Source organism: Bombyx mandarina, chromosome 01 (genome assembly GCF_030267445.1).
Source record: "Bombyx mandarina strain Sakado chromosome 01, ASM3026744v2".
In the NCBI taxonomy this organism is placed as follows: Eukaryota; Metazoa; Arthropoda; class Insecta; order Lepidoptera; family Bombycidae; genus Bombyx; species Bombyx mandarina.
The window spans coordinates 15667199-15682094 of record NC_143208.1 but is presented as its reverse complement, the minus strand read 5'-3'; the positions used below and the strand labels follow the sequence as shown (position 1 = coordinate 15682094).

The following is a 14896-nucleotide window of genomic DNA, read 5'->3' as shown; positions in this document are numbered from 1 at the left end:
AATACAATAATTTCGAAATTCTAATTCAAAATTTTCCTATAACTTTCATATAAGTAATGTAAGATTAATGTCGGAAATGTCCTTTTTTAATGGAGAACAAATATATGTTAGCTAGTCTGCTTTACTTATTATGTAATTCATGAATTATTCAAGTTATGATGAGCTTGTGATGTTGCACCTTATGTTAGTTATTGGACTTAGAACTCGCTGCCAGCTTGGGACATAATATTGGTTTATTGATGCAACAATAACGTTACTTCTCGCCAGAAAAGTAAAGTTATTTGCCTTACGACCAGAATCCAAAATAATGACAGTGGCAGTTGGAATAAGGGAGTTAGGTATGAAAGTATGGAACTAAACTGATAGACGAAGGAAGGTGAGAGAACTTATGTATGTAGTTGTAGCAGTAGTAGTAAAAAAGTTGTATACGTTACCCGGGGAATGCTCTGAACGATCTGTTATGATCCCGAAATCTCCTTCTAAGCCATCGCACCACCAATCCTCGGCTCATTCCTAATATATAGAACTAGTGCGTTCGTCCATAAATTATTGGTGCGTTATGCGTTTCGATTGAGTCATTTTTAACACGGTTCTGAAAGCTGAAGTCCATGGGCGACGGTAAACACTCACCATCAGGTGGGCCGTATGCTCGTCTGCCTACAAGGGCAATAAAAAAAAATATATAGTCCACGCTGTTTGCTGAGATATGACTTCCTTCATCGGATTCAGTCTCTAGCCTCATATTTATTGGCTACTGTAACTACTAGCCATCAGGTGGATTAGTTTCCAACTTAGTTGTTCGCCTGTCGTCGATAGTTTAAAAACATTACGTAACAATGCATAATATGTTTTAACTAATATTGGCTAGCGTTAGGAAAGTATTTTGTGATCGTACCGAGTTGATGAACAGTTTGGTTAACTTTTTAATTAAAACCAATATCAAGTAAAGCTAAATATGTTGTTAGTGAAATAAGAAGTGCATTTGTTCTTTATTATTCTATTCCTATCTATGGCTATATTTTTTACGAATGTACGTACGTGAATAAAAGAACATTAGGTAAATTAATCATTTCAGTGAAATAAAACTTTATCGTGGTTCAGTGGTCACGAAAAGAAAGAAGAAGAAAAAATACTATTGTGAAAATTTCCAAAACACATTACATTTTTAGTAAGAAGTGCTGAAGTAATCTAAACTTTCCAGCTGGCTATAAGCTACTGCGATGTAGGACGTGTTATAACGCGTCTTGTGAGTGCACATTAAACGCTAAGAATCTTGTAATTAAACTTTATCAGCCAGAAAGGCTTGCTCGTTAAACTTTGAGGATAGAAACGGGAGCATCGACGTCAGCTGATCAACATTGTTTGTACAAATGTAAGATGATATCATATTGCATTCTTAACTTAAATTTGGAAGTCATCGTGGCCTAAAGGATAAGACGTTTGGTGCATTCTTGTTGAGCGATGCATCGGTGTTCGAATCTCAGGCGGGTACCAATTTTTCTAATGAAATACGTACTCAACAAATGTTCACGATTGTCTTCCACGGTGAAGGAATAACATCGTGTAATAAAAATGAAACCAGCAAAATTATAATTTACGTAATTACTGGTGGTAGGACCTTTTGTGAGTCCGCGCGGGTAGGTACCACCACCCTGCCTATTTCTGCCGTGAAGCAATAATGCGTTTCGGTTTGAAGGGCGGGGCAGCCGTTGTAACTATAATTGAGAATTAGAACTTATATCTCAAGGTGGGTGGCGCATTTACGTCGTAGATTTCTATGGGCTCCAGTAACCACTTCACACCAGGTGGGCTGTGCTCGTCCACCCAAATAAGCAATAAAAAAAGGTCTACGATCCTGTATTTCTATTCCTTTCTAAATCCTATGTGTTCACAATTTAACCGTATCGTGCCACTTTGGGATCAGATTTTCTAATTGCCAAAATATTATCATGTGCGGAACCTTAAATAAATACTCATACATACTCAACAACGACGACGGCGAAGGAATAACACCGCGTAATATATTCAAAACCCGCAAGGGTTGTAATCTACATAAATACTAGTAGGTATAGCTACTACCGTTCGACTCACTTAGTTTCGCGCCGAATTTTCTTAGTGGGGCACGTATTCGAATCCTGTGGTAGCAGCAAAGCATTGCTCGCCCTAAGGCGTTAGCACAGTCTCTCATCTACCAATCGGGGAAACCGAAATAGCCTCTCGACTCTCCCGGCGATTAGGCAAGAAAGAAAATCTACCATTCTTTATTTGAGACCATCTTGTTGTTAGCGGCGATATTACGTTGTTATCTGTGCTGCCTACGCATTGCATTTGCATCGCAATGAGTACTCACTCTGTTATCTTTGGGGTTAACGAGAAGCTTCAAATGGAAATAGCCTAAAGTAGCAGATAATTTTAAATTATTTTATGCAGCGTATCGAATTAATCCAAATACGAATAGGCAAAGATAAAACACATTTTTTTTTTTTTTTTGTCAGGAGGAAATCGCCGGACTTCCGCCCTTCCCTGGGGATGGAGGGCGGGGTATGTCGGAGTCGAACCGACTAAAACCTCCTGTCTCTCAACAACCAACGTCCAAACCTCGCATGAGACAAAACTCATGAAAAGGCAAAGGGGGGAAAGTGAAGCGTTTAGTGCGGAGCACATCTCTCCCATCACCCTCCCCCTCGGGACGCCGGACTGGTGGTCGTCGGCGCCACGACCACCAGCCCTCTCGGTCGGCAGGCTATCCGAAGCCCGCCTAGATGGCGCCGGTTAGAATGGTCTATCCTACGGAATACCCCGCTGGGTCAGAACCAGCGTGGGTTGAGGATAGCCGGCCTTCCATCACCCGGATGCTCATGCGTAAAACGCGTGCAGAGCAGCTTGCACGACGTCTTCTTAGGTCCCCCTCGCCGGTCCCCAGACCGACATATGAGGGGGACCCGAAACACTTAGAGGGCCAGGGCTTGGGCGAGATCCGCCTCCCTGGCCCCCGCTCGACGGCGGCGGGCCTGTGCGTCTCTCACGCGCCCCGCCGCCTCCTTCTGCGAGATGGTGCACTCGCAGAAGTCGAGCATCGCCTTCCACGACTCGTCGTCACCGAGCATCGATGCCACAACACTCGGCAACGACAAGTCGTTTCCTATTTTTGCGACGAGGACACGGCGCCACCCCTCCCATGCGGGGCAGGCGAAGAGCGTGTGCTCCACCGTGTCCAAGTCGCAACCACAATGGTGGCACTCTGCCGTCGGCTCGGCTCCGATCCGGTGCAGGAACTCACCGAAGCAACCATGCCCAGTGAGCACCTGCGTGAGCCGGAAAGTGAGGCGTCCTCTGTCACGATTCACCCAATTCACAAGAACCGGGTGAATCGCCTCGACGGTCCTACGACCAGCCGAAGGATCGGCCAGCCGTCTGGACCATGACTCCAGCACGGACCGCCGAGATTGGGCCTTCCGCGCTCTGACCACACTGGGGCTGGGACGTGCCACGCCCCGGGAACGAAGGTCAGCCCGCCACTGATAGTCAGCGGCGAGCGCCTCCGCCTCCAGGACCCAAGGCGGCGTCCCAGCCAGTACACACGCCGCCTCGAAGGAGATGGTGCGATAGCCACGGATGACCCTGACCGCGATGGTGCGTTGCGGCCGTTGCAGCAGCTTCGCTACCCCCACGGCCAGGGACTGGCCCCACACGGGCGCCCCGTATAGGGCCATTGATCGCACCACCCCCGTATAGAGACGGCGCGTCACCTGGTCAGGCCCCCCCACGTTGGGCAGAAGCCGGCTTAACGCGCCGGCCACCCCCAACAAACGAGGGACCAGGTTCTGAAAGTGAGCACGGAAGGTCCAACGACTGTCCAGAATGAGGCCGAGGTACTTCAACTGCACCCCGACCTCGATACGGACGCCTCCAACCATGATATGGGCATCGACAGGTGGCACTCTCCGGGGCCTGTGGAACCACATGGCCTCGGATTTACTGAGCGCCACGTCGAGGCCCAATCTCCTGATTTTGCCGACGACATGCGCCACCCCAGCGGTGGCAAGACGAGCAGACTCAGCAAAACTCCCCCCCCGGGCCACGATCAGCGTGTCGTCTGCGTAACAGATTACGCTTAGGCCCGGGAGGAGGGCACCCCTCAGTACCCAGTCATACCCGATGTTCCACAAAAGGGGGCCGAGCACCGACCCCTGTGGAACACCGCGCACGACCGGGAACCTGTGTACGATCCCACCGTGTCCGGTACACGTGACCGATCTGTCCTCCAAGTAGGAACCCACCAGTCGGCGAAGGTAGAGAGGCACTCCGTGTCTTTCCAGTGCCCCCCCTATCACGGACCAGGGCAGGGTGTTAAACGCATTGGCGATGTCGAGCGACACCGCCAAGGCCACCCCACCCCTGGAGACGGCTTCTTCCGAGAGAGCCCGTACGCGAAGGATCGCGTCCACCGTTGAGCGGCCCTCTCGAAAGCCATACTGCTCCGCCGACAAAGATAAAACACATAATTACTTTTTCTTCTGTTTATCAATAGATTTTTTATTTTAATAGAGACTATGGTCGACCTTCAATCTTTTCAATATAATTCACTAAAGTATTTTGGAAACTGATTTATCCCCCACCGCCCAAGAACAAATTTCGACAACAAAACAAAAAAATTAATGTACAAAAATAACACCCAACAATAGGTATCAGTAGAATAAAGTTGAATTTCAACATTGAACACCTAATTAAAATATGGACTTATTATATATATAAATTAAAATTTTCGATTGTGATTTTCATAGTTTTTATTTTATTTTCTTTTTTTATTGTTTAGATGGGTCGACGAGCTCAGAGCCCACCTGGTGCTAAGTGGTTACTGGAGCCCGTAGACATCTACAACGTAAACGCGCCACCCACCTTGAGATATAATTTCTAAGGTCTCAAGTATAGTTAACGTTTCGGGTTGTTTTTGAAAACGGCTCCCTTAATTAATCCTCTAATCGTATCGATTTACGTTGACGATTAAACTAAATAATAATTATTTAAAATAAATATAAAGTTCAAGCTAGCTTCAAACATAATACAAAAACAAACCGAAAAGGCCTTCGGCATGTTGACCCGGTTCGCTCATTTTATCTAAACACCGCAGACAGTCATTTGCCACAAATAAGTCAGTTAATATTTAATTAGACCGTATGACGTTGCTCTCAAATGATAAATAACAGAATAAAATGAAATATGTTTCGCTTCTGTACCAAGAGAGTGTAGCGGAAAGTTGACAAAAGTCCCTAAACTACTTTTAAATTCAAACATAATTAACTTGTTGCTTTAAAACTGGAAACGTTAATTAAAATCGTTGCTTTTTCATCTTGTTTAACCACCTTCTAAGGCAGACGATGAAATGGCCCTTCTGAAAATTACTGGTAACTGTATTTATCACAGATATACGTGCTTACAAAATACTTCTATAAATCGATCAGGACTTTTTTTGAGTCCCGAAGTAGAAAATGACGGACTACCTGAAAGAAATTTCACTCCAGAGCCGGATACCAAAAATTATATCTGGATACGCACTGTGAATGAACGGAGTGGTTACAATAAGTAAAGATGAATTCAGCTTTGATCCGGGATAATATTTAGACCATGGAGTTTTATTTAGTGATTTCATAGCTGTGTAAACAATCGCGTTGACCGATTCCTTCTGATATTGTAATATATAGGACGGACTTTTCACATTCGATGAATTAAAATATGAATATTCCTGAAACCTAGGCTCACTGTATGATATGATGAATTGGATCCACTTGCTGAGAAAAATGGTTGTACTGTTCTCGATTTCTAGTTCTAAGTAAACATGAATGGTGACCGGACAAACGCCAAGCCTAATGTTAAATGACTATCAGAACCCATATGTCACAAAAAAATATTAGCATTGTGCACTTCTTCTCTATATTTTCTATAAGTGTGCAAAATTTCATACTCCTCCGTCCGCGCAATTTTCGTAAAAAGGGATACAAAGTTTTTGCTTCACGTATTAATATATAGATAAATTTATAGGAGCATAATCTACGAATAAATAATAAGTCAGCGTAATATATGTATTGACATTTTTAACAATGCTGTACAAAATTTTCGACTACACAATATAAGTTACGTTGTTTGGAAAATATGTATGATAAAAATTACATTTTAAATTGCAAAGGTGATACGAAAAAAATATTAGATTATTTAAAATATTGTCTATCGCTATAGCCTTCTTTCATCCTACTAGTAGGAACCGATTAAAGCGTTTAAAAAACATCTCGTCTTTAAACACAAACAACAAATTGGCGCGTTTTTGGCAATCTTCTTAAAAATTAACTTGGGTTTGGAAAAAGCATTGATCAAAACAACAATAATCTTTTTCTTTCCTACCTATGCTGATAGCCTTGAGAGGCTATTTCAGCTTCTCCTTGGCGTGTAGGTGAGCTCACGGGGCTCAAGCCGGGAGTATTGCTAACACTGGCCCTAACAAGAGCACTGTTTGGAGAATCTACCACCGGATCGGGAACGTGACCCACTGAAATGATCCGGCGAGAAACCCAGTGGGCATAATAATCAGAGAGAGCAATATAATGCGCAAACACAGTACGGTACAGCGATAAAAGCACCATATCTCCAAATCCATTCATCTCCAAATTCTTCATTTTCATTTATTTTTTTCCGTTATCCAGCTCGCTCCTTTTTCTCCAAGTCGAAATGATAATTTTAACTTTTAACTGATTTCGACACATTAGCCCAATCGGATCACATTCACGACAAATACCTATTAAAACATTCACATATAACATTTGTTTTTGTTCAGGTTTTCGTGGATATGGAAGTTTTCTACGTAGCACCAATAGTTGAAGAACCTGTCGTTATACATATGGAAGATTTAGAAAATCCAGGCGAGCTAGTTTCAATTAAAGGTTCCATTAAAGATCAGCCGTCAGTGCACGGATCGGCTCGCGCCTCACTGCGCGGTTCACAAGATGGATCAGTGGCCAGCACTTCGACAATTATCGATATAGAAGAAGAAAACGCCCTGGAAAACATAGAACGTAACATCGCTAATATTGAACGTTCGATGCAAAAGAAAGAGGTATACATCGACATAGATTCGGGGGATGAATCCCGTGGATACAAACTTAAAAATGTTGGAAAAAGATTGCTCAGGTATTCAATTTTAATGTTTTTTTTTTAATCAAACTTATAATACTGTAAATTTCAATGAAATGTTTAAAATAGGGTTAAGTTATGCTAACAAACCAAAAATATATTTCTCTTCCAATTTTCATTCGTATATGAGTTTTGTTTGTCGTACCTACGGCAACTAGTTAAATATTCAAAACGCGTTTAGCTGCTGTGATCTGTATATCAATGAAGTTTGTTTATGTTTTGCGTGAAAAATTGTCTTTTATGGCAGTTCGTAATTAATGAAACGCAATATGAATTTGAATACAGCCCTATCGGAACCATATTTGCATTAAAACTAAAAAGTTCAGTAAAAATGACACTCTCTTCATGTTCTAAATACGAAAATCAAAATAAGAAATTCAAATTAGATCATGGATGGTTTTCAATTTTTTTTTTATCTTAACTATGTTAGTAATACTTACAATTTATTATTCAAATCTATTCGCATAGCTAATATCGATTGTACACATTTTGTTAGCTACTACTGACCCAAGTCCCTTATAACAGTCATTACTATCTTTTTTTTTTTTTTTTTTTTATTTATTTTTTTTTTTTTTTGATTGAAAGTTTACTGGTGGCCCGAAGGCCTTTCCAGTTTCACCAGGACAGGTGGGCGAGCAAAGGCTCAGCCAAGAGGGGTGGGATTTGCTAACAACTGCCCGAGCGCCTCCGAAGGAGACCTAACAACTCAAGAGCAATTGTTTCGCGAATGAATCTACTACCGGATCGGAATCGCGACCCGCTGAGAAGATCCGGCGAGAAATTCAGCGGGCTGATGCATGGGTTAGGTTGCACGTCGACCTCTTTGTCGAGTTCGACGAGTACGGTTACCGGGGTCCCTAAGCCTGCCCCTAGTATTAGAGCTGAAGGCGTCTAATGCAACGGTTATTGGATCTGATGGATCCGTAAGGACGTGTCTAGGGCGTCGACGGTGACTGGCTCCTGCATGATCAGGATTCGGGGAGTAGTCAGCGGCGGCAACGATAAGGCCATTATCATGACGCATAGCCTTATCGAAGTATCGTTCCGACGCTGACTTCATGTATTTCCGAATTGATTCGAGGCCCAGGTCGTCGTGTAGGTCAACGTTCCTCACGAACCACGGAGCCCCGACAGCTAACCTGCAAAAGCGGGATTGTAGGGATTGGAGGGTGTCTATGTGTGTGCGGGCCGCGTGAGCGAACACCACACTCGCGTAAGTCATGACGGGCCTTATGCAAGTTTTGTAAAGTGTCACCTTGTTCCGAAGGGACATTTTACTCCGCTTACAGATCATGGGGTAGAGTCTACCGAGAATAAACGCGGCACGGTCACGGACTGATTTTATATGCGGGCGGAATGTCATCGATGCATCCAGGGTAACGCCCAGGTACTTGACCTTCCTGGCCCAGGGTATGGGTTGTCTAAAGAGAGTAATCGGGGGTGTGAGATTCCTCCTCCTAATCCGGGAGGAAATCCGTGTGGAGCTTCCCCTCTGAAATAACACCGCAGTACTTTTCGCTGGGTTGATGTCTATGCGCCATTTTCGGAACCACTGTCCTAGGGCTAGGGCTGCGCTCTGAAGCTTCTTCGCGATTAGGGACTTATTTCTACTAGAATAGTAGACAGTCGTGTCATCGGCGAAAGGACAGAGCCTTGCGGGACTCCAGCTGTGAGAGGTCGTGGGGAGGAGCGGGTTCCCTCGACTCGATATCGAAAAGAGCGGTTCGACAAGAAGTCCCGTATGATGAGCACGAGACTATCCGGCACGCCCATGTTGAATAGTTTGAAAATCAAACCATTGTGCCAGACTTTGTCGAACGCTTTTGCGACGTCGAAGAAGAGAGCTCCCGTGTATAACGGTTTTGGTCGATTAAGCCCCACAAGAATGTGCTCCGTGAGGCGGTGCACCTGTTGAACGCATGAGTGATTTGTACGGAATCCGAATTGTTCATCGATGAGAATGCCCTTGGATGAGACGAAGTCTCTGAGGCGTTTGTAGAGCAGACGCTCATACAGTTTGCCTAGAGACATGAGGAGGCTAATCGGGCGGTAGCTCGTCGGATGATTTTTTGGTTTACCGGGTTTATGTATGCCGATAACGTCCGCTTCTTTCCACACCGCGGGAAAGATACAGTTCGCCATAGCGGCATTGAAAATAGATGCCAACATCACGATGAGTTGGACGGGTAGAAGTTTAATAACGCGGTTAGATATACCGTCGGAACCGGGAGCCTTGCGAGGACGTAGGTCTTTGATCAAGTCTTTAACTTCTATCGGGGTGACGGGTGGTAACGCATCCGATGGTGGCAAGGAGGCTCTGCGTTCTACCTCACTGTCTACTAATTCTACATGAACAGGGTCCACGGATTGAGTGCTGGGCGTGCACTGGGTTTGCAATGTATCGGCCAGCAGCTCTGCTTTTTCGTCATCATCGAACGCCGCGAGTCGGCCTGAGGGGCCTACGAGGGGGGGCATAGTTACTACCGTATCCGATTTGAGAGTACGAGCTAAGCGGTAGTAAGACCTTTGGGAGGGCGCGAGTCTTTCTAAGAAATCAGACCATCTGGCATCTCGGACTTCGGCGATGCGAGACTTTACGTCACGTTGTAGGGCACGCATTCGAATACGATTTTCCGCGGTAGGATACCTGTCGTAGGCGCGTATCGAGGCGTTCTTAGCTCTAAGGAGTTCCCTAATATCGTCGGACAATTTGAAGCGGTGAAGGAAGTCCTCCGCTACAACTTGTTTCGATCATTACTATCTATCATCACCGTGTTTATATGAAATACTGTAAATTGGAAATTATTTTGCTTGTGATTTCTCCTGTATAAATTCCACTGCTCATTGTTACCGATAGCGTTAAAGCTCTTTATTTTACTGATATTAATATTAACTTCAATAATATTTCGTTAAACAGGCGTGGTTTCTCTCTGGGCACTGAAAAGACCGTAACCATATCAGACCAAGAACGCAAAAGGACTTCTGCTTTCAAAAGCGTCCGAAACCTGATGCGTATGGGTAGACGAATGTACGACAGCAGCGGCGACGAAGAACAAGGCTTGCTGGATATGCCAGGCCCATCATCGGAACCAGACCGCCCCATCAGTCAGACTTCCAATTCATCCGATGAAATGGTTACCGAACCAAAACCTCTACCAGACACTCCAAAGATAAAGAGATTGTAAGTGTACTGTGTTTATTCCATGCAGACAAATGGATAAATTTTTTTTGGCACAATGTAACTACATTTAATATACCGCGCGATTTGTGTCAGAAAGCTTGAAACATTAAATGGAGCCTCACTACATCGAGTTAAATTGGTAGGGCGTATTGTGAGTCAATATGGGTAAGTACTGCCATAAGTATTTCCGTGGTGTAGCAGTTAAATGTCCCAAGCAGACTGGCAGCGTTCACATGCTCATCTACCTACGAATATACACGGAACTTGATCTCCGATCATTTTTTTTAAAGCTAAACGCAAATAAATACTATTTAGATTTAATTTATAATCAACGCAAGTTACGAGATAATTGCTGATAGCTTCTACTTCGTCTAGTTAATTTATTTAACAGAGGACCGCGGACCGTACTCCAAATTATTTGATGTAACTTTTCGTGTTTTGATTATCAACTGAAACCTAAACCTTATAGGCTTTCAAAGCAAATGATAAGCATTACGATATTAGAGAAGATCGGATGTCCATTATTTCATTTGTTCAAATTTAACATTCAAATAGTGTATTATTTCCACGACTAGAGCTTAGATTTCTCGAAATTCCCGAAAATCCGAAAAAATAAGTAGACGTAATAAGTAGAAGTAAATAAGTAGACTATTTGACTGCGTTTTATTTAGTATTAGCATAAATAATTCGATGTTTTTAATTGTTTAAGTTTACTCTATTCAAATAGCTGAAGAAGTTTTTTTTGTCATGATATTTTTTCTAAAATTAAACTTAAAAATCCGTCCTGTAAAGTTGTAAAAAAGTCGCTTAAACCAAATATAGCCTTTCACCCCTCGATATAAAGTCGATTTTTACAAATAACTTATTAACGACCTTATATTTTCTATGTCGAGATATAGAAGCTCCAGTGTGATCAAAGTGACTAAGCGCCCAGTGAGCCTCATGATCACAGCCTGTCCGTTAACATCTCTGATGACTTCCTCACAATAGATAAACTTAATAATTCACTTGTACTCCTGAATATAACCGATCCGTTTACTCAGTTATTCTAGTGGAAATATTTGAATTATCAGGCATATTGAAATTCCCAGAATTCTCTACTGTAATCTGGTTAACAATACCGACTAAATTTTCTTCATCGTATCTGAAAACACATATTAGAATACCTTTTATTAAATCTTTAAAAGTGAAACCTTCAGGTTGTGCTAGAACGCTAATTCATTCTGTCGCCCTAGTTATCTCAATACTCAGCAACTAGCATATAAATTAAATTAAAAGTGTAAATTTAAAAATACATTTTCTACTTGCATCTCTTTGGCTAGGTTTAAATTAATTCCCGTAAGCAATCAGACGAGTTAATGTTTCACTTCGTTGCTTGGTATTGACAATCATAGAAATAGTTGGCACTCCGCTTAATTAATTCCAAATTTCAATCGTATTTTAATGATATTTGTAAAATAAAACAATTAGGATAAGCCGTGCGGTTTAAAAATGGACCCAAGCACTAGTGAGTTCTAGAACAATTTGTTAGTAGTCTAAAATTTAAGAAAAATGGCATTTATGATGTAAAAACTCTTATGTTTGGTTCAGACGTACGGTACTGGACATGGCTGGACCTTCTGCTCTCAAAGCAGCCGACTTCCAAGTCTGCGTCACTATCATCGAAGCTCGTCAGTTGGCTGGTCTAAACATGGATCCGGTGGTCTGCGTGCAAGTGGGTGACGTCCGTAAATATACCAGCGTTAAGGAGAGCACTAATTGCCCATATTATAATGAAGTAAGTACTACCACAATACCATTAGGTTATATTCCGTAACCCCGTCCATTTAAGTTCAAAATTACTGGCGCTTAATTCACTGCTTTTTTTTTGTGTTGGATTACTTAATATGCTACGTCAGTTATCACGCGCTACCATCTCTTTCACAGTATTTCAAATATCGTTGACTTATTCAAGTGTATTTCTAATAAAGCGGCACAAATAGCGCTTAAAACACGAATAAAATTACCAATAAAAATTTGAGTTAATTCATAAAACCGCTCTATTTATATGTAACATAATTAAACATTTTAATATCACGATTTACTGACGCAAGCCGCTCCGGTGGGACCACTGAATTAGCTTAATGTGTGAACACTAATTTGTTAAGGCTACCCAGGTGCCACCATCATAGATAATACACATAAATTAGTTATAGATAAGCAACTCAAGCACTCAACAAAAATGTTTACGGGCTTCGGCCACTAGATGGCTTCGCTTCGATTAGTTTCTCATTGTTACTGTTGATAGCAGTAACATATTACCTATCCTATATTTTAATTTTAATGAAGGATTTTGTAAATTTTCAGAAACCACAAATTGATAAAATTTATTCAATTTGTCTTTAACAAATAAAGACTTGTATGTTTTTTTTTCTTTTTCTGTGTTTAGTTATGCAATGCTTACTTATTATGCAAACTTTAACAACACATAAGTTTAGGGGCATCCGCTACAAGATGTCGCTAGTTTCCATACAGAACAATATTTGTCTTAAAGTATCGCAGTTTCAGGTCCCTGGCCACCATTCTAATGTTACTTTAAAGATAGCCTTTCCCGAGTTTCTGAAACAGTACATAGTCAATTAAATCGAATAAAAGACACGCAAGCGCACAATTTACGGATCAATAAAAGAACATTAATTTCTTAGATTAACAATGTCAATTACCGTTTCTATAACAATGTCCGTGTAGACATAGTCCATAGCGCTAAAGCCATTGCCTAATTAAAGGAGAAAACGACTGATATTTTTATATTACCCATAAAAATACTCAGTTGTACAATAATGAGCTCGGTGTTGCACGTGGCACTCGTTATTACTAAAATAATATGTTACATAGTTTAATTTGTTTTAATCTCGACTAAGACGAGGCTAGTTTTAATTATAACACGCGATATCCTTATTTTTCATTATATTCTAGATAAGTTTGTTTGCTATTTAAGCAGATGTATCGAAAATACTTGGAAGTCGGGTACCAATTTTTGTAATGAAATACGTACTTAACAAATGTTCACAATTGACTTCCACGGTGAAGGAATAACATCGTGTAATAAAAGTCAAGCCCGCAAAATTATAATTTGCGTAATCACTGGTGGTAGGACCTCTTGTGAGTCCGCACGGATAGGTACCACCACCCCGCCTATTTCTGCCGTGAAGCAGTAATGCGTTTCGGTTTGAAGGGTGGGGTAGCCGTTGTAACTATACTGAGACCTTAGGACTTATATCTCAAGGTAGGTGGCGCATTTACATTGTAGATGTCTATGGGCTCCAGTAACCACTTAACACCAGGTGAGCTGTGAGCTCTTCCACCCATCTAAGCAATAAATAAATAAAAATAATAAAAATACCCTCGAGATTTTTGTTTGGTATTAGTATTTATTTATATTTTTTGTTGCTTAGATGGGTGGACGAGCTCACAGCCCACTTGGTGTTAAGTGATTACTGGAGCCCATAGACATCTTTAACGTAAATGCACCACCCACCTTGAGACATAAGTTCTAAGGTCTCAAGTATAGTTACAACGGCTGCTCCACCCTTCAAACCGAAACGCGTTACTGCTTCACGGCAGAAATAGGCAGGGTGGCGGTAACTACCTGTGCGGACTCACAAGAGGTCCTGCCACCAGTAATCTTAGTAGTACAAATTGCTATGTGTTTTTTTTTCACATAGCAAACATTAATTTTATCTCGAAGATTAGCAGTTTGTGTGACTTTATGACCCCCGAGTAAGCTCGAGAAATTAATACACAAAATAATTTTTTAAATCTTTTTTTGTCTACAGTACTTTGTGTTCGACTTCCACATGCCGCCGATTATGCTCTTCGACAAGATCATAACGCTTTCGGTAAGTTCACTTTCTTTCGTTCTCTACTAAGCTTCTATAAATCAAATGCGAATGCTAGCGGCGCGAATCTATCAATTGATTTGTGTCTATGGCTATAATCTATTCCGATCGTATACTGTTACAGTAGTATTTTTGTGTGATCTTGTTTTTGATAACAAAACGCATATAAGGTAAACTGATCGCAGTTTGAGTGAAGTTAATGGAAAACGGAAAACGATGCGTGTAAAACCATTTATCAGGACTGTATTTTAGAATGTTCATGTAGTAAATTGAATAAATAGAAAATACTAGATGGAACAAGAAGCCAAATAACTAGAAGATGAAGATAATCAGGTATGTTATTAGGTTCATGTTATTAGGTGAATCTGTACAATAAAGGACAATGCCCAAAAGTGGGCCAATTTCATGACAAAACTATTTGTACTTGAAAAACTATGCCTTATTTTTTCATGTTGTTTAGTTTATGTATCAACATTTCTTTCACCCTGGCATTGTTTTACAAAAAAATAAATGACTTATTTGATACCATCCCAAAACTGAGTGCCATAGTTTTTAAATTCGCCAATAGACAAAGGGAAAATTAGCCCATACAGCCTTATAGTAAACTTATATGCTGACAAACGAAAGAGTAGTCTGTGACTTGAACAACAAATTA

At 41.6% G+C, this 14896-nt stretch overlaps 1 protein-coding gene across 3 annotated transcripts in view; it reads left to right on the top strand.

The window, feature by feature from the left end:
- The window catches only part of LOC149503604 (otoferlin-like), a 101028-nt gene that overhangs the window by 54773 nt on the left and 31359 nt on the right, over positions 1-14896 (top strand). For all 3 annotated transcript variants that reach the window (XM_089734488.1, XM_089734516.1, XM_089734552.1), the window contains exons 4-7: positions 6827-7179; positions 10100-10363; positions 11954-12140; positions 14179-14241. In XM_089734488.1, coding sequence (XP_089590614.1) covers positions 6827-7179; positions 10100-10363; positions 11954-12140; positions 14179-14241 — 867 coding nt within the window. The remainder of the gene's footprint in view (positions 1-6826; positions 7180-10099; positions 10364-11953; positions 12141-14178; positions 14242-14896) is intronic.